At 36.0% G+C, this 27,036-nt stretch overlaps 3 protein-coding genes across 3 annotated transcripts; all 3 read left to right on the top strand.

Moving 5' to 3' along the window:
* The first annotated feature begins 8,999 nt into the window (after nt 1–8,999).
* Nucleotides 9,000–16,794, top strand: LOC141611706 (uncharacterized). Its single transcript, XM_074430308.1, has 3 exons — nt 9,000–9,379; nt 15,257–15,379; nt 16,356–16,794. Exons 1-3 carry the CDS (start codon nt 9,235–9,237, stop codon nt 16,571–16,573), a joined length of 486 nt encoding a protein of 161 aa, XP_074286409.1. The 5' UTR covers nt 9,000–9,234; the 3' UTR covers nt 16,574–16,794.
* Nucleotides 16,795–17,357: 563 nt separating this feature from the next.
* LOC141611705 (uncharacterized) lies at nt 17,358–22,095 on the top strand. The gene is made up of 7 exons (XM_074430307.1): nt 17,358–17,735; nt 19,941–19,983; nt 20,067–20,159; nt 20,252–20,314; nt 20,545–20,640; nt 20,804–20,881; nt 21,713–22,095. The coding sequence occupies exons 1-7, from the start codon at nt 17,590–17,592 to the stop codon at nt 21,797–21,799; spliced, it is 606 nt and encodes a 201-aa protein (XP_074286408.1). The 5' UTR covers nt 17,358–17,589; the 3' UTR covers nt 21,800–22,095.
* A 1,075-nt stretch (nt 22,096–23,170) lies between these two features.
* LOC141611704 (jasmonate-induced protein homolog) lies at nt 23,171–24,734 on the top strand. The gene is made up of 3 exons (XM_074430306.1): nt 23,171–23,277; nt 23,587–23,887; nt 24,317–24,734. The coding sequence occupies exons 2-3, from the start codon at nt 23,600–23,602 to the stop codon at nt 24,524–24,526; spliced, it is 498 nt and encodes a 165-aa protein (XP_074286407.1). The 5' UTR covers nt 23,171–23,277; nt 23,587–23,599; the 3' UTR covers nt 24,527–24,734.
* Nucleotides 24,735–27,036: the final 2,302 nt, after the last annotated feature.

Here is a 27,036-nt window from a genome sequence, read left to right as displayed (position 1 = left end):
TATTTTCTACTCCATATGGAGTTGTAAACCTCCTAACTTCGAAATATATAGCGTGATTACTTTTCATTCATTATCCTTTCTTTCTCTACAAAAATATAACCTTCTTATTACTTCACTTATAGTAAGTAAACATATAGATATAGAATTTAAATAAATACTCCCGTCAAAATCCTAAAACTCGTACAATATGGATAATTATGCTAGTCTCGTAAAAATATTTCTTATTGGGTATGCAAAATAATTACGCGAAGTTCAAAGCACATCCATGTTAGGATCGCATTAACATATACATACCTCCTACAATAACATCATTAATTAAATTATCAAGTTAATTAATTGAATTTATACCTCCAATTAAGACTATTAATTATAAATACATGAACAAAAAGAAAAGGAAAAAGGAGACACAAAATTCCAATAAAATACTCTAAATTACATAGAGAACAACAAAAACTGACTTTTGGAAGGACGGGTAATGTTGGTTTGGACAACCTGGTATTAAATAAGACAATATGAATTGGTATTTTGATGAGATTTTATAGAAAGAAAATCAATGACTCTCAATTTTCTCGTTTGAGTTGCTAATGATTCTTCAATTACCTGTTTAATTAATGGTTCTTCAATTGCCTCTTTAATTAGTGATTCTTCAATTGTCTCTTTATTATTTGACCATTGCTTTGACCGGCTTAAAGATTATAGAATATGAATGGTTTTCTTCACCAACAAAAATTGCAACTTGCTTCTTTATTGATTGAATGGAGATATTGTTTTTATTGTCATTTTGGTGCATTTTAAAGTACTTGGCCCTATGATCTTGCAAAGAAACGATCGTGAACTTTTATGTGAGCAACTTTAACAACTATTCCGAATAATTCCAAGGAAAGGTTACATATATTTAAAATATCACATTTTATGTTATAATAATATACTCCGTAGTATATATAAGATTAGATTTGGGACAAAAAGTAAGAGAGTAAACTAAGGATCAAAACTTTATAGGTGAACTCTAATAATTATTATTAGTAGTATAAGATGAGCAAAAATAATTACACATTTCTCGGAATCACGCAATAAATAGAGATTTATGCAAATACGATTCTAAACATAGCTTCTTCATATTCGATCATTCATCAAAAATTATAATCAAAACAATACTATTACACTTCACACGAAATATTAGCCTTTCCTAATTCAGGAGAAAATAAAATATAAACAAATCATTCAAAAAAAATATTTATCCAAAAAATATTGTGAGTTACAGAATAGTATATTTGATGGAAAACAAAAAAAATGATTTAAAGGCTTGAAAGCATTGGAATTGGAACAATGAATTGGAGAATAAGAATCGCTTTCTAACTAATTACTATTTATGCATATTATAACACTATGATAAGATCAAATTGACATATGCGCATCATACTTTAACAATTTGGCTAAGCAATTTGATTTGTAACCTGTTTGACAAAATAAAAATAGAACATAAGTGTTACAAAGGAGACTAAGTGTAAGAAAGAGTGAAGGACAATAATGTAACAACATGTCAACAACTTATTAAAGATTTTTGCTACCATTCGATATTTCAAATACACCATTGTAGAAAAAAGAAAAACCGACAAAAATTAAAGAGTCATCCAAACAAAGAAAAAAATATGTAAAGAAGATCCATAGCCATTATTTCGAATCTCATGCATTGTTATTGATATATGAGTATGTCATCCTCCTATAATATTAATACAAACACACACAAAAAAATAACTAATAAAATTTTAATTAATTCAAAACATAATAAAAATAAAAAGTGAAACAATTAATTTAGTTCTCATTGTATAGTTTACCTACCAATTTTTTGAATAAAGTTGAAAATTCATTCTCCTGCAATATTAATATAAACACAAAAAAATAACTAATAAGATTCTAATTAATTCAAAACATAATAAAAATAAAAAGCAAAATAATTAATTTAGTTCTTTAGCGATACCTTACCTACAAATTTTTTGAATCAAGTTGGAAACTCATTCTCCTGCAATATTAATACAAACACAAAAAATAATAACAAATTAATACAAAACATAAGAAAAATAAAAAACGAAACAATTAGTTTACTTCCTATGTATACTTTAGGTGCTATTTTTTTGAATAAAATTGAAACTTAGGGTGAATATGATAGTTATATATATGAAAAATTCTATTACAAATTCTCTCAAAATTTTATGAATGAAAGAAAAATAAAAAATATGGTACATAAATACGGAGTATATATAGTAATGATGAAAGGAAAGTTAAAAGGTCATTTTATTAAATAAAGAAAATAATGGTTAAATAAATAAGGTAAATAAATAAAAAATTATGAGAGGAGATCAATGGTTTAAAATTTTTTTTCCTTCTTTTTTATGTTTATACCTTATATTTTTTAAATTTTTTTACCGTATATTTTTTAATTTTCTTAAATTGGTAATCCATATCACTTTTTTTACCATGTCACATTAAAAGTTATCACGTCACAATTAAACTTGCCATGTCACATTTTTTAGGTTAGCTTTTATTAAGATTTTATAAATAGAAACTATTATAGGTATTATAGGTTTTATAGTCATTATACAACCATAAATTCTAATATTTTAATTTTATTTTTAATTTATTTTGTGGTATTATTTAATTAGATAATTGATTGCCGAGAAAGTCAAGAGGTGAATTAAATAGGAAAAAATGTTAATGAAAATTATGGGTGTTAACTATTAAGTAGTATAAAGAGTTTTAATCAATTTATTAACATATTATATTATAAAAATTAATTAAATAGGAAAAACTTTTAATTAATTTGATGGGTGTTAAGTATTATGAAGAGTTTTAATCAATTTATTACCATATTTAATTTAAAAATTGAATTAAATAGGAAAAAAATGTTAATAAAAATGGTGGGTGTTAAGTAATATGAAGAGTTTTAATTAATTTATTAACATGTTTTATTACAAAAATTTCAATTAAAATTTTAATTTTAATTATAAATTATAAATTTTATTAACATGTTTTATCACCAAAATTTCAATTAAAATGTCAATATTAATTATAAATTATGAAATTTTGATGTAAATTTCTAAGGGTTACATAAATTTTGGAAAACAATATATTTAATATACAAAAATCATTTAAGAATATAAATAATATCTTTTAATATTATAGATAAGTGAATTAAATTAATTTATAGATAAATGAATTAAATTAATGCCATGTAATAATAAATTAATGCTTGTTGACGAAATGAGCGGAAAAAGGGGGATTGTCGTTGCCGGTAGGAACAATGATGATAAGAGACGGGGTAATTGGGTATGAATGTGTGTGTGGCATTTGGGTTATGCAGCTGACGTGAGCTTCAAATGTCTGTGTGGCTGTTTTTATCCTACGTGGTATTGTCTACGTGGACTTAATTAGTCATTTTAGGGTAGCCTTTTAATATATTTTATAGATTAAAAAGAAATATTTGTTTCAAACACAACAAATAAATTCATTCAAACTTTTTATTTTCCTCTCGTAACTTTGTTATCAATCTACCAATTTATTGAATTTTAATTCTTTTATTTAATGGGATGACATTTTTATTTTCCCTCACCATTATTGTACTTTGATTTATGTTATTATAAACTTATAGTAATAACTTTTTATCTTCCCTTTCATTCACAAAATCTTTTTTCTTTCCTTAAATAAATGGTTGAAATCAATGCGAGAATTGATTACAAAAATACTCTTATATAACTATCATAACAATCTTAATTTTCATTTTTATTCAAAAAATTGGTACGCAAAGATTACATATAGAACTAAATGAATTATTTCGGTTTTTATTCTATTTTGTTTTGAATTAATTGTTAGAGTCTTATTTAGTTACTGTTTTTGTGGTTGTGTTCAAATTGCTGGAGGATGACATACTCACATAACAATATCATTGCATGAAATTGGAAAATAATGATTATTATGAATCTTCTTTACACTTGTCTTTTAGTTTGTATACTCTTTCATTTATGTCGAGTTTTCCTTTTTTTTTTAATTATTACGATGTAAGTGCAATATCAAATGGTAGTATGAATTGATGATAAATGGTGACATTGTTACACTTTATATTTTAAACGTGCCATTGACATATTGATTGACAAATTTTGTAAATTTTACTTGATTGTCTTTCACTCGTTCGCGTATTTAAATTACACAAATAACTCTCACGGAAAACGTGCTCGACCACACTCCCCGGATCATAGATGTGCACATCCCTCTATTGCGGTCGGCCCACAAGAAGAGGCCCTGGAAGCCCTCCGCGTACGATGCTGTTCCAAGGAACTCGGTTACCCGTACTGGTCCCAAAATCACAAGTCCAACGCCAAACTCAACATCATAACAATATCCATCATTCCATCATTATCAATAACCACATAATCTCAAGGAACATTGTCATAATTTCAATGAATAATCACAACATAATCACATAATCACAAGGATTGAGTAGACGTGGTCTCTACCTTTTAGTAATTCTTTAAAACTAGCAATAATCAAAACTGCTCCACGAATCAAGAACTAAGCAATCAAACCAATCCCTCACAAATATAGGACCTATATGAACATATTAACATATATTCATACATTTTTAGGTGAAAAGTGAAATATAATGATAAACTTAAAGATATTACATCACCCCGCTCTTAGCTTAAAATAAAAGGCTAAAACACGATACTGAGATACTAAACTAGCATCTAATGCTATGGATTCATCCTCCATCAACTTTATTCTTAACCTGCTCCATCCTAGTTGTAATTCTAGGTAACAAAGACTCTTTAAATCTCAACAAAATAATACGAGGATGCGCCACTGAACCTTCCGTTCTACAACTATTTCGAGCAAACCAGATATTATAGATCAGACTTTCAATACTGGCCATAATAATCTGCTTCTTGAAAAGAGACCAACATCTCCAATTAGTGCACCATGTAATAGGATCCACACCATTCATGTTAAAAGCCAACCATTGCTGAACAAGAACCAGACACTGCACACTGAATGCACCGTTAAAGAACAGATGAAGGTGATCTTTATCACATCTACAACATAGCTCACATTGAACATCAGTGATAATGCCATGGTTAAACAACTTGTCCTTGGTGATCAAACGTTGTAGAGTATACAACCATGCAATAAAAGAATGTTCATGCAAGCTGAATCTATTCCAAACCACATGAGTCCATAGCACCTTAGGTATGTCACCTTGAATCCATTAATAACCTTTATGAATTGTGTAATCGTCACCCATCCAAGTATCATTCATGTAGCCAGCTTTAAACCGCTCCTTTATCTTATAAATATGTCTCCGTGACCAACTGACATTTGTAGAAGGCTTGTAATCCCACCATGATCTATTCTTGATGTACACAACATTCACCCATTTGATCCAAAGGTGATTCTTTCTTAGCTATCCTTCAAGTATATTTATCCATCATAGCTTTATTCCAAGCACCACAGTTGATAATGCCCAAACCATCTTCCTCCTTGCTTCTACAACAATTCTCCCTAGCTAGAAATGGATTTTAAATTGTTCAGAACCAGACCACAAGAAGTTCCTGCAAATTTCATCAATTCTTTTAATTACAGTAGGGGGATAACAAAGATCCTGCCCAGTAAGAGTGTATTTGAGAGAGCACTACCTTTATCAATACAACTCTACCAATAAAGCTAAGGTTCCGCCCCCCCCCCAAGCTACGAATCCTAGCCACCATTTTTTCAGTGAGCCTATTGTAATCACTAACAGAAAGTCTTTTATATGAGATAGGGATGGCGAGATACTTAAATGGGAAAGAGAGCTATAAAGCCAGATGCCCTTTACAAAAAAGTAGAAAGTCATCAGCAAATCATAAGTAGCTCAATTTTAGTCTTCTGTAAAGAGGATGATAATTGACGAACCCTGGTTTTTTGGTAACCACATTCAGAATTCGGGTCAAGTACTCCATATATAATGTAAAGATCAAGGGTGACATAAAGTCTCCCTGTCTTATCCCTCTTTTCCTTTGAAATACTAAAAGTGAGTTCCATTTAAGGATAATTTAAAAGAAGGAGAAGTAACACAAGCCAGTATCCATTTAATCATCTGGCTAGGAAAGTGCAAGCTTCTTTACACTCCCTCAATAAAACTCCACTTTATGGAGTCATAATCCTTTCTTAGATCCTTCTATAGATCATCTTCATCATAGCCCTAGGTGAGCAGCACTTCCTATTGCAGAGCCTCACATGATCCTGACAAATGAGGATATTATATAATATGTCCCTACCTCTGATGAAAGCACTCTAGTTGTTACTCACAATATCGCCCAGTACTTCTGTAATACCCGTACCTTTTGGGACCCATAGATGTACCTTGGATTGCGTGAGAGGACCATCAGACGAGATCAGAGGTACTCGAGAGTGAAAGTATGACAGTACACTAGACCAAGTGAGACCTAAACTAGACCAGTGTGGCAGTATTGGACCGAGTGGTCTGACACTCGACCGAGTGGCCTGACACTCGACCGAGTGGCCTGACACTCGACCGAGTGGCCTGACACTCGACCGAGTGGCCTGACACTCGACCGAGTGAGTGACACTCGATCGAGTGGACTCGCACCCGGTCGAGTGGCGCTGAATCAGAAATCGAGATAAGAAACCTCAGACCTCATCCTTATTCATTCTATCTTACATTCTCACTCCAAATCCTCTCCCTTCTCTCTAAAACCTCCATAAACACTTTCTTCCATGGATCCAAGCTTGCTTTAAGGAATCTTCCACCTTGCTCTTCATCATCCACACTTGTAAGTCGATTTCCACTCATCCTTGTTTAAGTCTTAACCCTAACTTTTGGGGGTTTTCACTTGGGTTAATTAATTAGTAATTAGTATGTGTAATATGGGTAATTAGTGGGTAATAATAATGGGTTTGTATTGTGTATTAGTGTGGGATGTAATTGTGATGGTATTATATGATTTGTTTAGGAATAAGACGACGGTCTTGCGAGACGAGACCATATGGAATTCGAGTAACTTATGAAGAATGCTAAAAAGTAGGTTATCCTACTCGGTTTCAATACTTTGTTTGTGCATATTTGTGTGTTATTCATCATCATTTCATGTATGAGTCGATTTGGGTATCATGTTGGTATTTGGGAAACTCTATCCATCATATGTTGGAATTGAGTTCATGATGAGTCATATAATTGGTGTTTTATTAAACTTTTCATGTGTGGTTATTGTTGTGTTGTGTTGGAGATCCTTTATGTTGTTACTTGGTGGTTTAGGAGACATAAGACGGCCCAACCGTCTTACGCTGGGGCCGCCTGTTAGCTTTCCACTCCAAGAGGGATGTGCACATTAATGGCTTGAGTTAGGAGGGACTCGTGTGGGTGATACACGACATATGGTAGGGGATCCAGTTGGCTTCTAAACCCAGTATGTCTGGGCGTGTCCCGGTACCTTGTGGTGAGATATGGTGTCGTGGGCGTATCCCTGGCACCGGTGGTTATGGGTATGTCTGGGCGTGTCCCAGCACCGAAATTATAATGGTATCTCATTTACATAATAAGCATGTTGCATATTCATTTACTATGTTGTGTCTCATATTGAAGTATTGAAGCTGACGTGTTATATGTCTGTGTAATTGTCACGTATTTCCGGGGTGGCCTGTGTCGATCCATATGATATTTCTGATCATATGGGGAGCAGGTTATGTACATGTTATCTTTGATAGCGCATGAGAGACGGGACGAGCCTTGATGACATCTGAGTCGAGTATAGTTGGCTAAATGAATATAGTTGCCATGAGTTGTACTTTCCATCGTTTATTAGTTTATGGTTTATAATCACTAAACTTGTTATTTATAAAAAGAGTTTCTTAATTGTAATTCCGATTTCACTGCCTCGGGAAATCGAGTTGGTAACATCTCTTAATTACCTTGGTCAGGTAAGAAGAGGGTGTTAGAAAGTGGTATCAGAGCGACGATTTTGGAACCTAAACCAATGAACCAAAATGAACATAGGTGTGTCTAAATGGAACCCGACATGAGTACATGATGAACGTTGTCGTCGTACGCTCAATCAAACACATTTATATTCTCAACAAACAACTAGTTAGTGGTTAAGTCGAGGTCGATCCACGGGACGATGTGCTTTGGGTTCTAAGTCTATCTATCTCAATTTGTGCTTTTGTCACAATTGGTTTGGGTTGATGATTCTAAACTAATGAAGACAATAAAAAGCAGTGAAAGATATGCCCAAAGTGAAAATAAGGAAAAAAAAACCTTAAATGAGAGGGAGTATGTTTTAAAACATGTTGTTTTAGGGTACTTTAAGTCACTTCGGATATGTCCAATTACCGGACGTGTGGTTTTGGGCCGAGTCCTTCAAATCGGGTTAACATTGGGTTAATCAAAATTCGAGTCAAGTCAATTCGAATTTTGGAACGCATTTGAGTTATGCACTCTTAGCCTTATCGATCCGGTCAAATTTGTCTTAATAAGTCCGGTTATATGGGCCGGATCAGATTTGTTAGGTCTACTTCCAATGGGTGGCTAACTAGGTACATCTTTGCCAATTGCCATAGTTTCTCAGGGGGCGTTTGTTTCGCGCATGAGTATGAGTTTGGAACCAGGAATCATACCTGGGTGGTATCGGGTTGGAACTCCATTCCTCATACCTTGCGTTTGTTTCAATTGTAAGCGGTATGGGTTTGAAACCAAGTAAAGATTAAAAATGTAAAATCCAAGACTTTAAATAATAATTTTACCATATAAAATCATGAAAATATAGATTTAATCAAATAATTATACAAAATATTTTATTTTCAATATGTTAAAATATTTATTTTTACATTTTTGTTAATTATAATTTGATATCTCATGGGTATCAATCTCATACCACCCCCTCCTTGGGTATGAGAAACCCATACCTCATGGATTTAAGGTATGGATATAAAACCCTTAAATACGCCAAACAAACACTTGCTATTGATTTGACTCATTTCAAACTCATACCTCATATTGAACCAAACACCCCCTCAATCTCTCTCATGTCCTAAATCTAACTATCCCATCTTTTTGCAGGAATTCTCCCATATAAAAATCCCTAAATCTCAACTACATACGCTGGTAGGGCTGGTACATCTATACTAGAACAATCTTATACAGAGTATCTCTGTATACAATTCATCAAAAAGGAAGGAAGGAAATAAAAGATGAAGCAGGTGACAATATCATTAGATGGAGTGAGAGACAAGAACATAATGCAGTTGAAAAAACTCAATGTCACCCTCTTTCCTGTTCGTTACAACGATAAGTACTATGCTGATGCTCTTGCCTCTGGTGATTTTACCAAATTAGGTCTACATTCTTCTACTTTTCCTTTTTGTTTTTCCTTAATCTCATCTGGGCTTCCTTTGTTTTTTTTGAATAATTAGTTCAATAATGTTGTTTATTTATTTGGGTTTTTGCTGAATTACGTATTGGTTGTTGATTTAATCGCATTAGATGTGTTCTGGGCTATTAGGTTTCTGCATCTTAACTTGTTAATTACGGAGTATTAACAAAATTCAGTCTTTATTGTTGGAATTATAGAAACTGGCAGTTTAGGGATACGTATTGTATTGGTTTTATGTTGGAAATGGTTTTCTGAGCCTAACTTGATTGTCCAAGAATGCAAAATCTGACCTTTATTCGTTGTTGTGTTTCGAGATGAAAATTGCGAAATTACGTTCGTTTAGCCTTTGACTAGGCACCTTGGAAAGCCCTAGGGCATCGGTTTTGCAGATGTTAGACCTGGAAGAAATAGGGACTTTTGAATCTAGACATTTTATCTAAAATGATCTTTGATTCTTCTAAATTTGAAACTCTGTCGTTTAAGCTTGAGTACTGCATTTTATAGATTTGCGACTGGTTGCCAATGATAACGCCTTATGCGAAGTTTCTTTGTTTAAACTTGAATATGCTTTTTAATTCTAAATTTTTAAGCTTGTATCGCGGTGGTATAGACGACGTGGTTTGTCAGAAATTCACAAGTTGTCTAATATCTTCGTACCAGTAAAATATTGTCCAAATATAATATTGGTTGAGTCAGTCAACTAGTAGAGTAGTAGCCTATCGTTCGCCATATGCCTCCATTGGTCAAATATTGGCAGTAACTGCCATGTCTTAGCTATTTTTTGCAAGTTCCTTCCTTTACTTATAGGACACTATTGGCAGTTGGCATGGTAAGTTTAAAAAGTTGTACGCATCAGCCATATTTATAACTGTCGGTAGACATAACAAATTAAATTAATTTCTGGGCATTGTGAATCTCACATATGGAGGGTTACTGAGATGGTATTTTGGGGAATGTGTATCTTTTGTTTACCATGGTGAAATGAGCTCCAACATATAGTATTGAATATGGGGCATGCATCTTATGAAAATAGGGCAGACATTGTTGCTAGATCTTCGTAGATTTCTAAACTGTTTTAAGAATAGAGATACGTTTTCAAAAGGCTGCTTTCTTGATTGAGTGGGTTTGTTAAACAAGCCTTAGTCGATACTTACTTTGCAGTTAGCATCATGTCAGTTAGAAAAAACAGGGAAATTGCATGTGGAGGTTCAGTTGAGTACTAACTGATTACATATGCATAGGGACAAGGATGATTGGCATCTGATTGGGGGTGGGGGTGGTAGTTGTGGTAATTAACGGCTAGAAGATACTAGCAATGCACTCATTAGGATATTTGCTTTTAGTCTCTTTCTTTTCCATCATACATAAGACTTGTTCGGATGTAGGGATTTGAAGGAAAAGGCAGGAGAGAGGAGGGAGCGGGAGGTGTATAATTTCTCTTCTTTGGGTTGGAGGGAAATGGATGGACCCATTTTAGCTCCCCCAAGGGAAATCAAAAACCCTTCCAGCACGCAAAAGATTTAGAGGGAAAATGCCCTATTTCGTACTGTACAAATCCCCTTTGCTTGGGAAATATTTTTTCCACAAGAGGTACTGAGACTAATTATAGAATGGATTGATACCTATGTCTAGATCGCGAATAAATGGAAATTTTATAACAAGAAGACGTGGAAGGTGCTGGGGCGGTTGAAGTAGCTGTAGCAGTAGAAGTCCCAGTTTCGGATCCTTTCTCTGTTCCTGATGAGTGTTGTTGGAAATTTCGCATGAAATCTCATCAACTAAAATTCTTGCAATTTCTGTAGAAGTGTTTTTAAATATCTTAACCTGGGTGAAACGGGTTGGTATGTGACTGGATTGATTGATGCTACGCCGGCTTCTTAGTGCTGCATTCCCGACCTTTGGTCTAAAATGAGGGTTTTAAGTGAGAGTTCCGGGAATAAGTAGAAGAAAGACACCGTTTAGTGGGCCTGTGTTTCAGTAGTTGGTCAAGGTGCAGTGCTTAAGATCCGGTTAGATGTTACGATTGGGATATCAGCGTAAGTCAAAGAGCGTATATGTTCCAGGGTTCTCCGATCGAGAGTATCCAGTTTCACCCCTCTCTCTTGTGGTCAGGTCTTTCATTCCTATCCTTAGGTTGAGTATTCCATACCTCTTCTTAGTTCTTAGTAGGTAAAACCTCCATTTCATTTCATTTCTAAGGGTCATAAAGGTACGCTCTTCTGCCTTTAGAATCTAAGACAAGACCCACTGCTAGGTCCTTTAATGAATGACGGACCGCGCTCTTGCTTCGTGCTAAGCGTGAGTCGACTTTGAACTTCTTTCTCTCACGGATGCAAAGACTAGAGCCCGCTGTCCCCATGCTGAGAAAGATGGTGTGGTGAGCGAAATGAGCAAGTGGAGGAGCTTTTTATAGTAAGGGGGCGAGCCGGCTGTTACACGGACCCTATAATTTATATTAAATTGTTCCTGGTTTCTACGAATAGTCGTTTCTTTTCTTTTTACTTATACACGAACGCGAAATAGCCGTTTTAAAAGATCTTGTGCTTCTACTCTCGCTTCCTCTCGCCAGCGTTCAAGTCAGTAAACTCATTCTCCTTCTAGTCGAACTATAAAATAGCCTGAAGGTATCAGAGCCGGCCGTGTTCTCTAGGGTTTCGAGCAGGAATCAACATCTCTATCGGTACATAGGAAAGGGTTTACAAAACAGGCGTCAATCACGCTTAGCTTATCTGGCTTCTGTTTCATCATCAACACGATCCTCAACTTTTCTTTCTGTCCAAGGGCTTCTTTCTCGTCGATGCCGATGTCGAGACAGCTTACTTCGAGACAGCCCACCCTCTTCCCTTTAGTCATTAAGGCGAGTCCTTTTTTCCATCGTCGATAAAAGATTGAATTCCATCTCCTATCTGGAAATCTGGAAAGGTAAAACCTGTGTGAACCCCAATATGCCGTCGTTTCGAGCAAGCTAAGATCCTCGCGCTCGCTTTTTCATCTCGACCTCGAACAGGGGACGACTGATTTCGTCTTACGTATCCTCCGCTCGCCCGGGTAAAGGTAAAAAAGGTATAAAAAGGTGCTTTGATGAACTACCTTGCCCAGGATACTGTCTCTCGATCGGTATAATATTTAATTTAAATTTCATTCTCAAAGAGTAATCTCGTTATCTGCCCTAATGAGAATTTGAATTAAATTAAAATCATAGCTCCATTTCCCCTCTCCTCCTCTTCCCTCGTTTTCCCTTCCCTCTGAAATTTTATCCAAACACACCCATATAGTTATTGGACTATAATGTCATCCTTTTGTTGTCAAAGTGGTTTATCCTCCATGGCCCTTTTCTAGCTTCCTCCTACAAGTTCAGCTCCAAAATGTAAAGCATTTCAATACCATTTCCTGAATTGGTACTCCATGGCCCTTTTCTAGCTTCCTCCTACAAGTTCAGCTCCAAAATGTAAAACATTTCAATTTATAGTGCCTCTGCAATTGCTCATATCTTATGTTGAAGATCAAGTGTACATATTCTTAACATGGTGCTGTCCGCTACATATGCGTTTTGTTGGCATTCTTGAAGTTGGCCATTAGAACAAGCATTCACTAATGGAGTTAGACACCTTCTTATCGCCCCATGTTCTGATAATATATGATTAGAAGTTTGTACTTCATTGTTAATGATCTTTTTACAAAACACTGGACGACTGATATCCTTTCTGTTGTTCATGTCCTGGAAAATTTATTGTTTCCGGTGAATTTTGGTCTCACTTATCTTCGTATTTCAACCGTGAGGACTAGTGCTGGATAAATTTTTTTAAGTTACTAAAGCAACTAATTGAATACTTACTTCTCTAGTGGGAAGCTTATTCTAGAAGAGCATAGAGTGAGCTTATAAAGCAAGTCGAAGGCATTTTTTGTGTGACAAGTATAATGAAACCTAATGGGAATATGAATATTAGGAATGATAAAATAAGAGGAAAGATAAAAGAAATATGAAGCACGGAAAGATTACTTGGAGCCCCACTAGTGATGTACGTCCAAAGCATGATCTATGCAACATGCAACTACAAGCATAATTTAGCTTATAGGCATTGACTACACTAGAATTTGTCGCGAGTGCAATCAAAAATTGTCACAGTAGATTTATGTGAAAGTCGATGGAGAAGGTTAGTAGTGGAATGGATCTAAGATCTAAGAGTGCACTTAGTAGAACTCAATTTGAACTCAATACACCTGATCTCCTGTATGTCTGCTTTTCTGTCTTTTAAGTTATGGTAAGTTTAGTCAAGAGTTAAGGCATGGAGGATTCTGTATTTTTATTGTTGTCATATCCAATGTTTATGAAGTATAAGCGTCAATCCTAATTTTTAACCATAGAGCCATGACGTGCTTCATTGTAAGCCTTATATGGACCTTTTCTGGTATTGGGTTGTTATTAGAAATTGAGTACTTAGTTATTTATTAGATGCTTTTTCACAATATATTCGAGGTATTGTAGGGATTATAGACGCATATACCTACTTTCAGATGGTATAGAATATTAGAATAATATAAATTACTGTACATCATTTTTTTTGGTCCAATGTGATTTTTAGGATCTTTTCTGGACTTTACATTCCACCAAATAGCTTTTTATCTTTTGTCATGCTTGGTGTGTGTAATTTTTCTCTAGCGATTTCAACTGAGTTTCTAAATAAAATAGGAAGTGTCTTCTGTTGACTTTTCCATCAAAATGTGAACCGTCCTTTGAAGTTTTTCTTTCATCTGTTATTCAATTATTCTTCTTGTGTTGTGAGTCTGTGAGAGTAGGCATGCGCATTGGATTTCATGATGCAATTTTCATTATGAGTTATCTGGAAACATCTCATCTTTAAAAACATAGGGTAAGGTTGTGCACGTTCGACCTCGTTGCCTCGCCACACGTGGGAACCATTAGAGTTGTCCACAGTTGAGTTTGCTGTTGGATTTTATAAAACATATTGCTTGCAGGCGATTTTCTCTAACCCTTTGTTTGGAAGGACAGATTTGGAGTGAAAGTGAGGCAAACAATTTCCTTTGTTTGCAGAACAAATTGGGTTGAAGGGAAGTGGAGGGATCCATATTCCCTCAGACAAGCCAAATTGAAAACCCTCAAACATAGGAAAAAATTGGAGGGAGAACACCAAGACTCCATTGCCCCCTTCCCCCAACAATGCATGAATGTTTGATTTTAGAAAATACTAGAAATACAGCACAGTTGGGCTTCTTGTGGGAGATGGTCTTGAATTTTGTCAGTGTAAGGTTTGATAGAGAATTAATGGTTGGAATAGATTTTTCCGATGGTCCAGAATGTTGAATCTCGGATTTAACTTGCTTGTATTAACACAAAGGAGACTGACCTATATGAGATGGGAAGGTCGAGAGGGCGTGGAAAGGAATGTTTTCTGAATTGCAGCAGCAAGGTAATAAAGCTAATAATTGCAGTATAAAATTCTAAGATGGCTGTTTTAGGAATGGTGTGAGTTTGAGTTGGAAACTGAACAGGGGTCTTTGGGAAGCTTTCATTGATTTGAGCTAGAGGACAACTTAGTCAAGTGATTTAGGGATAGAAACTTTTTTGCAATTATGAGCTCGACTCTCTTTCTTCCTTGTTGACGTGGCCCAAACTGCATTTATGTGATTTCATAGATCTCGTCTCTCTTTCTAGTCATCGCAAATCTGACTTATTTTTCTCAATCTTTGTTTTAAACTTTTAATATGCGGCAAAGGGCTTCTCGTGGCTTTTGTTTTTGTACTTATTTGCTATACATGTTATTCGTGATGTTGTTTGTGCTGTTTATCACATATTTACAGCATTTTATATTATATTTCAGCATACTATAGTGATATATGCGTTGGAGCAATCGCATGCCGTGTTGAAAAGAAGGAAACTGGAGCTGTTTGTATTTACATCATGACATTGGGCGTGCTGGCACCATACCGTGGGTTAGGCATTGGTGAGTTTTCTTTTTTTCTTCTTTTTATTTTCCTGAGAGATTATTTACGGTGAATCGTAAAATTATTTTTGTTTTTGAGTCTGTTTATGTTGTGGAGAAGAAAGTAAAATTGGTAATGGCAGAATGTCTTTGTGATTTGATATTGAGGGAGATGGTCCATGTCGAGTGGTGGAGTCAGTAGTTTCATTAGTGATTGGTTATAGAAGTGAGATTGGTGCAATGGCAGAGGGTTAGCTGGAGGGAAGTCTATAGTAAGGTTGTTGAGGAGGTGAAGGCCATGGTTTTGGTGGAGGATATAGGGTTACGACAGTGGAGACAGTGGTTGGCTGGGGTCAGAACAGATGGAGCTTTTGGCATGGCAGAGGGAATCAAATGGTTTAAAGTTGGGGGGGTGAGGAGAACGAATAATGGGATTGAGAAATTGTTTTTTCCAAGGAAAATGTCCATATTTATGTAAAATATGTTAAAAAGGATCAAAGAGACATCTGCTGTTTTGTGTTTAGTTCGATTCCTTCTCTTGTAGCTTTAAGAAGTTGTATGTGACCTTCCTTCCTCCCCCATTTAGCAGCAACAACAGTTAAATCTAGTGCCTGAAAGGCGTCCAATGACAGGCAAGGAGAATCGAATATATGCGTGTATTAACTATACAGAGAGGTTGTGTTCAACGACCCATAATGAGATTTGCATCAAATCACTGCTATTGCACTAAGAAAATCACAAATCACTGCCACTTGACTTTATTCCATCATAATCCTTAACCAAAGAATACTGTCTTTAATTCTATTGAAAATGGAATTCTTCCCCCCATGTAACAATTAAGTACTAAATTGTACGTAGTGTTGTGTGGAAACATTGCAACACCTTTTTTCTGGACGTTTTCCGTAGCTTTTTGTGACATTGACTGCGCTGCTCAACCTTGCTGAAAGGGAAGTCTAGAAGACTGCTTTTGATGGGTTTCTTATTGCTACATTTACAGGCACAAAACTGTTGAACCATGTAATTGATCTGTGCTCGAAGCAGAATATATCCGAGATTTACTTGCATGTTCAAACCAATAACGATGAAGCTATCTCTTTCTACAAGAAGTTCGGGTTTGAAATTACGGACACTATCAAGAACTATTACTCCAACATTACTCCTCCAGATTGCTATGTTGTGAAGAAATCCTTTCCTCAAACTCAGGCGAAGAAATGATTTTCACTTGTGCATGCCTTGAGGCTATAGTAAAACTACTGTTGGCTTCTCTCTTCCTTACTCTAGGAACGACTCAAAAAATTTTAATTTAGTTCAGAAAAGATTTCGTCAGTTTGGCCAAACGTCAGTGACATCATTCTTGAATGGTAAATGTTAGTGGTATTGTTACACTGTTTTCAAAGTAGCACCTTGCCTTTCTTCTGGCTCAGGTATTTATTTAACCTCCGATTAGCGATCAGTCTTTGTCGAAGCAACATTTCTATGCCTTGGTCTCGGAGTAATATTTCTAAAACAACGAGACTCACAATTGTTTAACAAATTCAAATCAATTGTTCATGATATGGCATTTGTGATTGGATTATCCATATCTATTTTCAAGCTTACGGAGTCTCAACGTATGGGAGGTACAAGAAATCATAAATCATAATTCTCTCTTGGACAGAAGTTATGAAAGCAGCTGTAAACTTGACAAACAAGTTAGTCAAATTAAGTTAGGTAGGGTAAGGTCAGCTTGATTCAAATTAGTTTTGTCACACTTAGATTAGTTTAGCTTATGCTTGGTCATTTTGAGTTTCGGGTCTTCAAGAATGTTGTATCGGATTCATTTGGGTCAAACGTTCGGTCATCTCAGGTAGATTAAGTGGTTAGAGACTTTGTTAGTTAATTTAAGAAAAAAAGTGGTTTGGAGAATTATCCTTTTATGAATTAGGTTTAGTAATTAATTCTTTATTTAATATAGATAATACTACTAATTAAACTCATTTCAAGTCGTCGTAGCCAATCCGAGCTATTACTAATCAGGTCCTTTGGTAAATCGAGTGACGCTGGACACCAAAACTAGCCTTAAACTGAGAAATAATGAATGCGCTAGATTGGAGAATGTTAACTGATTGAGCCACTGAGGTAAGGTGAGAATAAATATCAAGAGTTGGATTATACTGGAAACGTAGGAAACGTTCCTTCCGCATGCAAACGGTAACATCTCCCGTAAAACCGTCTAACCTAAAATTAACAAGATGTCGTTGAGTTCATCAATGGCAGCTTTCCAATTATTCTCCAACACCATTAATGGAGAACCAAAGCTTCGATTTCCCAATTTCCCTAAACTATCTTCCAGATTCCGGGCTTCTGCTGACGTTCCTGATTTCCTCTCCCCTGATTGGTATTCTTTTTACTAATTATTGTTGAATTAGGAAAAGTTTAAGGCTTAATTGGAATGTGTTGAGTAAATCTTTTTTAGGTTTTGTCAGAGTTCTACTGAAATAAGGATCCTTAGTTTGATGGACTTATCGGGAATATTTGTACTCCCTTTGTCTCGATCATTTGTTTACCTTCTTTGTGACGAGTATTTTAAGCAAAAGGAAAACAAATGATTGGGATAGAGGGAGTAATTTTTAGCACTGTTGCATATCTAGGAAGTCGAATTCGAAACCCCTCTGGTAATCCTAAATCGACCCCTGACCTGTTGATCTAAATGGGCACGAGTTGTTTGATGGACGTTTGGAACTAGTTCCGTCCCGGAATTTTTCATGATTGAACTAGCTACCAATTTGGTACCCACCCAATCAAGTCTATTTGTATTGACCCCGACAAACTACTCACTAATTTGGTTGCCACCCTCTTGGATATTTTTCGGCGGGATTATGCCAGATGATGTCTACCAAATTACAAGTCATTAGTGAATCAGTGTAGTTTCCTTTTTGTGAAATGGGTGGGAACATATGCTATGACTAGTTGACTACTAAGGTAATTGGACTTGATTTTCGGTTTTTTGTGTTTGCAAAGAAGTATGTTTCCAAGGGTATGGGCTATTGGAGAACTTATAGACAGATTGAAATGACCGAATGCCCAATGATTACTTGTGGGTATTTTATCGTCATAACCCATAACTCATTAGTACTAGAATCAACATGAGAAAATTGTTGTTATTTGGTTGAAGCTTAACTCAATGAAACTTGAATCTGTGATAGAATTGTTAAACTCATGATTATGTATCATGCACTTACCTTACATCTAAATATATGGTTGGATGTTTATTTCAAATTCAAATGATTGTCAGAAACTTCATAGTTCGGTGGTTGCTCCGTAGTTTCTTATTCTGATATCCTAGTTCATCATTTGGGTGCTTAGATATGAGTATACAGTAGTGTCACTTACTCCTACTAATTATTGATTTATTGTTGCGCAACCACAATTCTTTTTGAGTCCATTTGCTCCTCCAGGCTATTTGTTAATGTGCCTTGATTTTTGGTTTGACTCATTGCTTAAGAATCTAATTAGCAGACATACGCAATTGCAACCTGTATTATTTACTTGGATGGCTCTTTGAGTGGTTAGCGTGAATATAGCTTTTGAGTTTGAGTACTGCAGCAGTATAGCTTATGAGTGGTTTACATTTTCAACGGCAGTAATGATCTGTAATAGACAGGTTAGCGTAACATGATTGATCGATTTAAAGATAATGACTTATGTTTGGTTGCATGTACTCTATACTCGCGTTTTAAATGGAATGTAATACATGTAGTAGAGGTTAGATTGAAGACATTGGAGAGAGAGATGGGAGACATCTTTTTGGATGTAAGAAAGTACCTCTAGCTGGTATTGTAATGGGAATGAAGTGCTTGAATTTAGACAATCCTCACTACAGCAAGTATATATTCAACTACATCGCTTACTAGTAATGTCTTCCTTGAATTGATGGTAAATTATTACAGTGGCAACGCCACAAAATACAGAGGGGAAGAGATTGTGGTGGTGAAGAAAGGAAAATGGGGAATACCTATACTCAATATGCAGGGGAATAGTTAGCCATTTAATTACTTTCGTTACGCATCACCTTCAAATGGGAGTAATAACTCCCCACCAGACCTTTCTTCCTCTTTCCACCCTCAGTGCCTCCCCCATTTCTTATGTTTGACCTCTATTTAGTTACTCCCAATGGACCCAATCCTAGGAAATCCTAAATTTTCATTCCTCTCTCCATTGTAGTTCCCACGTTTTCTAACTAGATATGACCCATTACATAGTAATTGGAACTTTCTTACCAAACATAACTGAAACACTGTTGTTTCTGTCATGCATGAAGTCTCTTGTTCCCTCCTAGTTTTGAAATTTATAGCCACGCCCACGATCTCAGTTTTCTTTTTCTGTAGATGTAGATACCAGTCTTATCTTATTTCTTCTCTCGTGTGTATACTGCACTTTAGGATTCTTCATCACTATGTTAGCATGAACAAAAAATCACCAAGATTCTCTTTCTTTGTCCTACTTCGATTTTGTGTTGCCATTGTTTGAACTTTGAAAATCTGTTCATGTATATCCTTCCAGGCTTGTTTGCCCTCTTAGCCGTTTATCTTTTGCTTTGTAGGCTTGAACCGCGTAAGAAGAGGCCTTTTGGTCCGAGATTAATGGTAATTTTCTGGTGCAAGAGTTAAACTATATGTTGCCTTCTACTCCAACATTCATTACGAATCTGGTTTAATTCATGATATAGTTTAGTGCAGAAGAAGCTGTCAGCCACCAACTTGATGCTCTGAAGTATAATGATAAACCTCATCAAGACTATGGAATCGAGGTTATGTATAGGGTATTCCTCAAAGCACTCTCATGTAATCTAAATATTTCCATAACATAGCTTTATGAGATGTATTGTTATTCTTCTCTATTTGTTTATGGCAGTTTGCTGGATTTGATCCTTTTGAGAGGTCCACTTACTTCGGACCACACTTTGATTTGGGACAGGTGCTCTATCCCTAATAAAATGTCTTGCGTTTTAGATGGTGATTGTTCTTTTCAATACTAGCTAGATGACTACATGTTAAATTTATTATCCTCATTTGACGTCAAAAGATATTATTTCATGAGAAATTATTGGTCAAAACCAATTGACTGCAAAAGTTAAATTAGGACATGATAAATAGATTATTAGATGTATGAAGTAATGCATTGCTGTATAATCCCTCCACCTACAGTTTGAACGCTTCAGGAGAATATTTCACCATTCTAGCTACCGGGTATTGCTTGGTCATAAGGAAAGGAAAATCTTGAGCAGCTTGTGTGTTAAAGAGGTAATCATGATAGCTTATGTGCAGGATTAATGATTTCAACTTTTGTGTTTTATTTGTTGTGTACTTGTGTGGAACTAGGAATATGTACCATTGTTCACATATCATTTGGACTAATTTGTGGGGACTTGATAATTGCTAAATCTTGATTGGTTTTGTTATACAGAATCGCTTTAAGCAACGCATTTGGGTGCGAGGGACTCGTCCAGCTGAAGAAGAGATATTTGAATTTACAATGGTTCAGGTATGTTAAAGCCGATTGAGGATTGCCTAGCTATGAATTGATTTTGTTTGGAGTCGTAGTCTTCACTTTTACAGTTAGGAAATCTTCAAGTTCAGAAAAGAATTGTGACTCTTAAAAAGTTTAGAATTGTTCACATAATAAAATAAAGATTAGCTTGAATACATCCTCAGTTTTTCATGAGCTCTAGATGTCAGTGTACACTACGAGAAAAAGCTTCTTCAGGACTCCAACAAATATAATACTGTAGATGTATGTCCATAGAACCTCAAATCCCATCAACATAGCAATGGCCAAGCGCATGGTTCTCTATTTTTGATAAATTATCTATGTTTGTTTAGGCAAAAGAACGCTATAACTCCCGAGTTTAAGATAACAAATATTGGTAGATGCTTTTGTTAACCCAGAGCACCACAGGGATGGTTTCAAATGATTTTTCATGTTAGCCGAGTAGATAACTTGTGGAATAGGCTGGGACTGCTTCATGTGATCTGATTTTGACAATAGGTCCTACGATTATGGTAATTTGGTTTCATAAAAATACTGATTGCCAGCACAAATTTTTATGAGGCAAGCTTAAAAATATTGTGAGACCACTTTACTCATGACTGAGAGTGACGCTTTTAATTAGTAAATATTTTTATGATGTTATTTATCAGCTTACGGTTGATAGTGATACTTTTTTTTTCTTTTACCGAACAACTTGACATCATTTGTGACTATTTTATACGGAGTAACTTTCAGTGACCCTTCTGCTCTCAATTGTTAGATTATCTCACACCAATGTAATGTAAGACTATCTTTCTTGAGATACTGAATTGTCTAAGTGAACAGAGGCTTGGTGGTTCTTGGGACGGTTATTGGCTCACGGAAAGTGTACATCATGACGGAGACAGCTTTTCCGGTGGCATGGCTTACTAAACAACCTTCTTGAGACATTTGGTTGTCCACATTTGTATAATTAATAATGAAATGGTGTATTTGTCCTGTCCACGTACCTTAGGGCGCTATGTTGTGTTACCTTCAAACTCTGTAAATATATACTAATATACCTATAGAAGTCCGAGCAGTTGGTGCATGGACTGGCCAAAAAAAAAAATGTAATTGCGTTAGATGGTTCTTTACACCCTGCCAAAGAAAGAATGGTTAGTGCAACATTCATCTTGTAAATTGTAACTGGCTTTTCGTGAATTCAATGGTGAAAGTCGTGATTCAACTATCTCTGTTGCTTTCTGCTGAACCTCGACTCTGTGCTTTTGAGTTACATTGACGTGCTAGGAAATTTTGTACAGAGAAAAGGTTAATTTCATATCGTAAAGAAGGAATCAGAAGGTAATGGAGTGAGATTTGTTTGGGACAACGGACGAGACAATACAAAGCTTGGCTATTGAGTCATTGACGCTCAAGTCAGTGACTGGTCTTTTAAGGATAGGAAATATGAATGCTGTCATGATAAATAACCTTTGTTTAAGGCATAATATGTTTTTCTGCCTCTTATCAAATGGCCATATTTTCCATCGGACTACTGTCTGCCACCATAGACGTTTACGAAGTCCTAGATAGCGACAATCCTTTGCCAAGCCTCGGTGTTGTTGCCCATAGCAAGGGTAGTTGGTCCCGAAGTAAGTGGAGGGTGTTGGTTCTCTCTCTCTTGAACCGTATTAGTGGTGCTTTCTTCTTGGTGAGGGGGAGCTTGAGATGTACTCTCTCTCTCTCTCTCTCTAGTGCCTTCCTTGCGGCGAGAAGCTTCCTCTCAGAGTCTCTGTTTATTTTGAAGGTGGTGCGTGTGAATGTACCTAGGACAAATACGGACAAGGGACTGACGAGATGAAGAACAGTGATGATGCAACGTTCCTGAATCTGACCCGCCTCCTCTGTCTAGCCAAACACGAACATGAAACACTGGCGTGGGTACTCTACTAGAATTTGGGTTTGTATGAAGACGGGAAGCCGTTAATGCCACTATTGTAATTTTCGACTTTTTTTTTTTTTTTTTTTTTTTGGCTTTTGTTTAAATACAATGCACTGCTATTTTTTTTTCTTTTCTTTTTTTTTAAAATTTTTTTCAAAAAAAAAATGTTTTGGTCACGTTTGTGAAGCTCACATATTCCCACACGTGAAGACGGAATATGAATATTGAATCATATTTGGTAAAGTAGAAGATAATATTCTCTACCATTTGAAATGAAGCATATGGGAGCAAAATAGTGAAGGTTCTTGATGCACTAGATGGCAAAAGTGAAGAACAGTTAAGACGGGTCATAGTCTATGATATTCCAATTCTGTGCGATGATGTAAACGGAGAGTAGTATTCTAGTATATAGAATAATGTATAGATGTAACTTGTAAGTCTGATGCGTAGCAACAAAGCCTTACAAGCGTTCTTCAAACTCTCAAAGGTAATGATTTTTGCTGTCAATATGTGCAACCTTGTTAATCACCAGCATAAAGCAGGCAATCAATCGATTATGGTTGATCACGGCTGGTTTTACAAGTGTTGGTCTATATCGCTATTTGCATCTAGTTTAAGCTAAACGTCGATTCATTCAAATTATAAAAATGTCTTCTCGTTGAAACTGAATGCATAAATATTGCAAGTCCGGTTAGGTGAATTGTTGTTCACTATCGTTCAAGTTCTATTCAAGTCCGGCTAGTCTAGAATATTACCAAGTGTGATACAAAATGATGTTGGATTTTTATATTTGAAGGTATTTACAAAAGATGGCAGCGATGCAAAAGCAAGACATGCGATGGGAGCACATAGTTGCAAAGATGAAGAACCAGACCCCAACCGTGATGCATTGCGAACGTTATATTAAGTGGTCTATGCCCGATACTGGCCCATCACCCCCTCCAATTGAAGCCACTGGTGTGACTTCCTTTACTGGGTTTGTGTCAAAGGGAGCGGTTGTCTACGTTAGCTCCACCAAGGAAACGTGTTCAGTTGCATGGCTCTTGGCTTGGGATCGTCCTGATAAGTATTACTTCATCCCACCGTGCCCAAATAAGGTACTCTAGAGAACTAAAATTTACTAATTTGTTCTCCTCTTCTTATCACATACTCGTACATCATAATCACACAACAACGACATCGCCCTAGTATCTTAGTGCCTCCAGAAAATCGCAAAATAAGACAGGCATCTGGAGCCTTACACTTGTGTTAACAACGCTAAAAGGTTCCTGAATGGCTAAAGATGAAAAAAAAGGGACATACTTTACCGTTAAAAATCACAGCTATTTTAGTTAGTTATTTTGATGCTCCATTATAATGTTGAATAAAAGAGTAATGAGTTTTGCACTCCATGGTTCATTAGAAATGGAAATACATACTTAGATTTGTATTGGTGGCCCCTAATTTGCTCCATTATATTTAAATATGATACAAACTCGTTAGTACAATGGGTGTGGTTAATTAGATGTGTATGATTATTATTGTAGGTTTATGTTGCCTGCGGGCCAAAGAGCGTGATTGAAAAAATGAGCGATGAAGAAATACAGAAGAAGCTAGATGATGCGCCTTCAGCTGAAGTCGCGGCCATCGACCCAATCACAAAGGCCACCGTGCACGCCAAACTCGAGGACACGATCGGTATTGAAATGATTCCAATTGATACTGCCCTTGATGCATGTTTTGGAGTAGCCGTTTAAGATGGTGCATGAGATGTTAATATCAGACTCCGTAATATAAAACGACGGCATCAACTATATTCAATAAATGATATGCCTAATAATATGTATGTATGTATGTATGCAGTATGCTTATAAGGTACGGCTCTATATGTATGCTTAACAACAACCGCTACACTCCGTTACCCTATATTCAATAATGGCCATAACCTATACCGTGTATCCCGTATCCATCTATGATCTACTCAGGCTAAGCAAATACGGAGCGTACTCCGTACCGTAACAATGATATATGTACGTTGAAAATATTAGATTTATAGTTTCATACATGAGGTGTTAACGTGAAAAATGTCAAATTTTAGGCCAAAATAAGATCAATGATTTTAAGTTATTACCGAACTCTTAACCAATTAATTAGCGTGAGTAATATATGTGCCTAAAAAACATTGTAGCTCTTTAAAAATATAAGGTGTGTCGTGCATTAAGCCATATGCCCGTATTAAGTGAGAGTCTTGTGTGATACGAAGTATCAATTTTGTGTTATTATTCATAATATTAAGATTCTTTTTACTCTTAAGATAGCTCAAGGCCTTAAGTTGATTTCCAAAAAAAAAAAATGGCTATATTTAAGTAAATTAACAAGAGATTTTATATAAATGTTTGGGCCAAAAATCACTATTTGGCCTAAGCTACGTGGCACGAGACGAGTGTGTAATTAATTGAGCAAATGGACCCATGTCATACATGGGGGAGTCGGGCCCATGGACCAAAGGAAGAGAAATACGGATAGAAGACCGAATACAGCTGTTTGGGTCAATTTCTACATATCAGGCCAACACAGAATTAGGTCCATCAGAGCCGATTTGGTGAATTGGGCCAAGGAGACCAACGGCCAAGGGAGGCCCGCGTATTGAAGATCATCAGGGAGATTTCAGGGAGATCAGGGAGAATAGAACGCGAGACATCGTTTATTGAAGATCATCAGGGAGATTACTTGCCATACAAGGAGTAGGAAAAGGCTAGGGTTTATTCACTATAAATACAAGGAAGCAAGGAAGAGAAGGGATCCATATTGAGAGACACTAAGAAATACAACGGCGCACAACCGAACTCACATACAAAGATTAACACCATGAGTAATGATTATGTAATCATTACTAACCAAATTCTACCCACCATAACTACGTACAAATATACCCAGAACACCATGTATACCATATACATACATCCACCGTCATACCATACAGTTCCTACGAGGCTATCACCCAACTCACGAAGACAGTGCATATTGATACGCTCCGGATCCTATTCGGATTATATACTATGCAAATTGTACTTGTACTCTAATTATCAAATAGTGGAATATTGGCGGGATACCGACTCCTCCCGCGGTTGTTTCCCACATCGGGTTTTCCGCGTCACCAAAATCTCTTGTGTCATTATTCCTTTATTTTGCCCTTCACATTATTTACATCATTATTCCGTCACAAGTCACATATAATTTAACCCCCGATACGAGGCTAGAAAGAGTAGGTCACTTTAACCCCTAACGAGATAGAATATCGTGTTTTGACAGTTTTTTACCAAAACAATAAATACTTGGGAGAAATTGAAATCAAAATAAAAAAGGATAAAGAAGTAGAATACGAGTAATTTTTAGGGGCGTGATTTAGCGAATATGGGGAGACAATCTACCGCTTGAAAGAAAGGTCACGACACGAGGTACACTCCATATATAACAACAATGTTGGAGGATAAACCAAAGACACAAATTGAAAACAGAATCAAGCAAAGCCAAACAAATATCAAAAATCACTGGTTTAGTCCCTTACAAGTTACAAGTTACAAGTTACAAGTTACAACACAACCAAACTTAAGTTGCAAAAAGATCTAGGAATCGGGAAACAAAACATGTATCTAACGAAGTAACAATAAAAACATAAGGTATGACTGCATATATATAGACTTAAAACTGGACCTCTCAAATCCATTAAACGTCCTGAAATTCTCATTGCTAACGCGATTAAGAAAATCAGGTGTTATATAGATGAATTGAGACACAAATCAAAATGTTTATCACGACCATGAATGTGCTGTATTTCCTCCCGATGGCAATGTTGGAAGGCGCGTCTGTCTTGGCAGGCGTGCTTGGAGTTGTTGTTGTCAATTCCTGAAAGCTGTGGGTGTCTACACAATAACAAAAACATGTATTAAGCTATCAAAACGTTGCTTGAATATCAAAGATTAGCTTAGACTTTTATGCAGAGGGATTATTGTGAATAAAATGTAATTACCTTTACAGAAGGTTCCGATAGAAGGAACAGAGTCGTCGACAACACCACACAACTTCAATACTCGGGTGCCATTGTCAGCTTCGTCTTTGGCAGGACGGCCTAAGGTGTCGTCGAGAAGAAGGAAGAAAAAAGGAGTTCCAATAGAACTACACAAACATTCCTTCTCAGGTACTACAACTTGCTGCATTAAGGAACAGCAAAGGTATTCTTTTTGGTCGAACTCTGGACTGTCGCTAT

Source organism: Silene latifolia, chromosome 11 (assembly GCF_048544455.1).
Source record: "Silene latifolia isolate original U9 population chromosome 11, ASM4854445v1, whole genome shotgun sequence".
Classification (NCBI taxonomy): Eukaryota; Viridiplantae; Streptophyta; class Magnoliopsida; order Caryophyllales; family Caryophyllaceae; genus Silene; species Silene latifolia.
The sequence above is the reverse complement of the archived record's forward strand: the minus strand, read 5'-3'. Positions and strand labels throughout refer to the sequence as shown.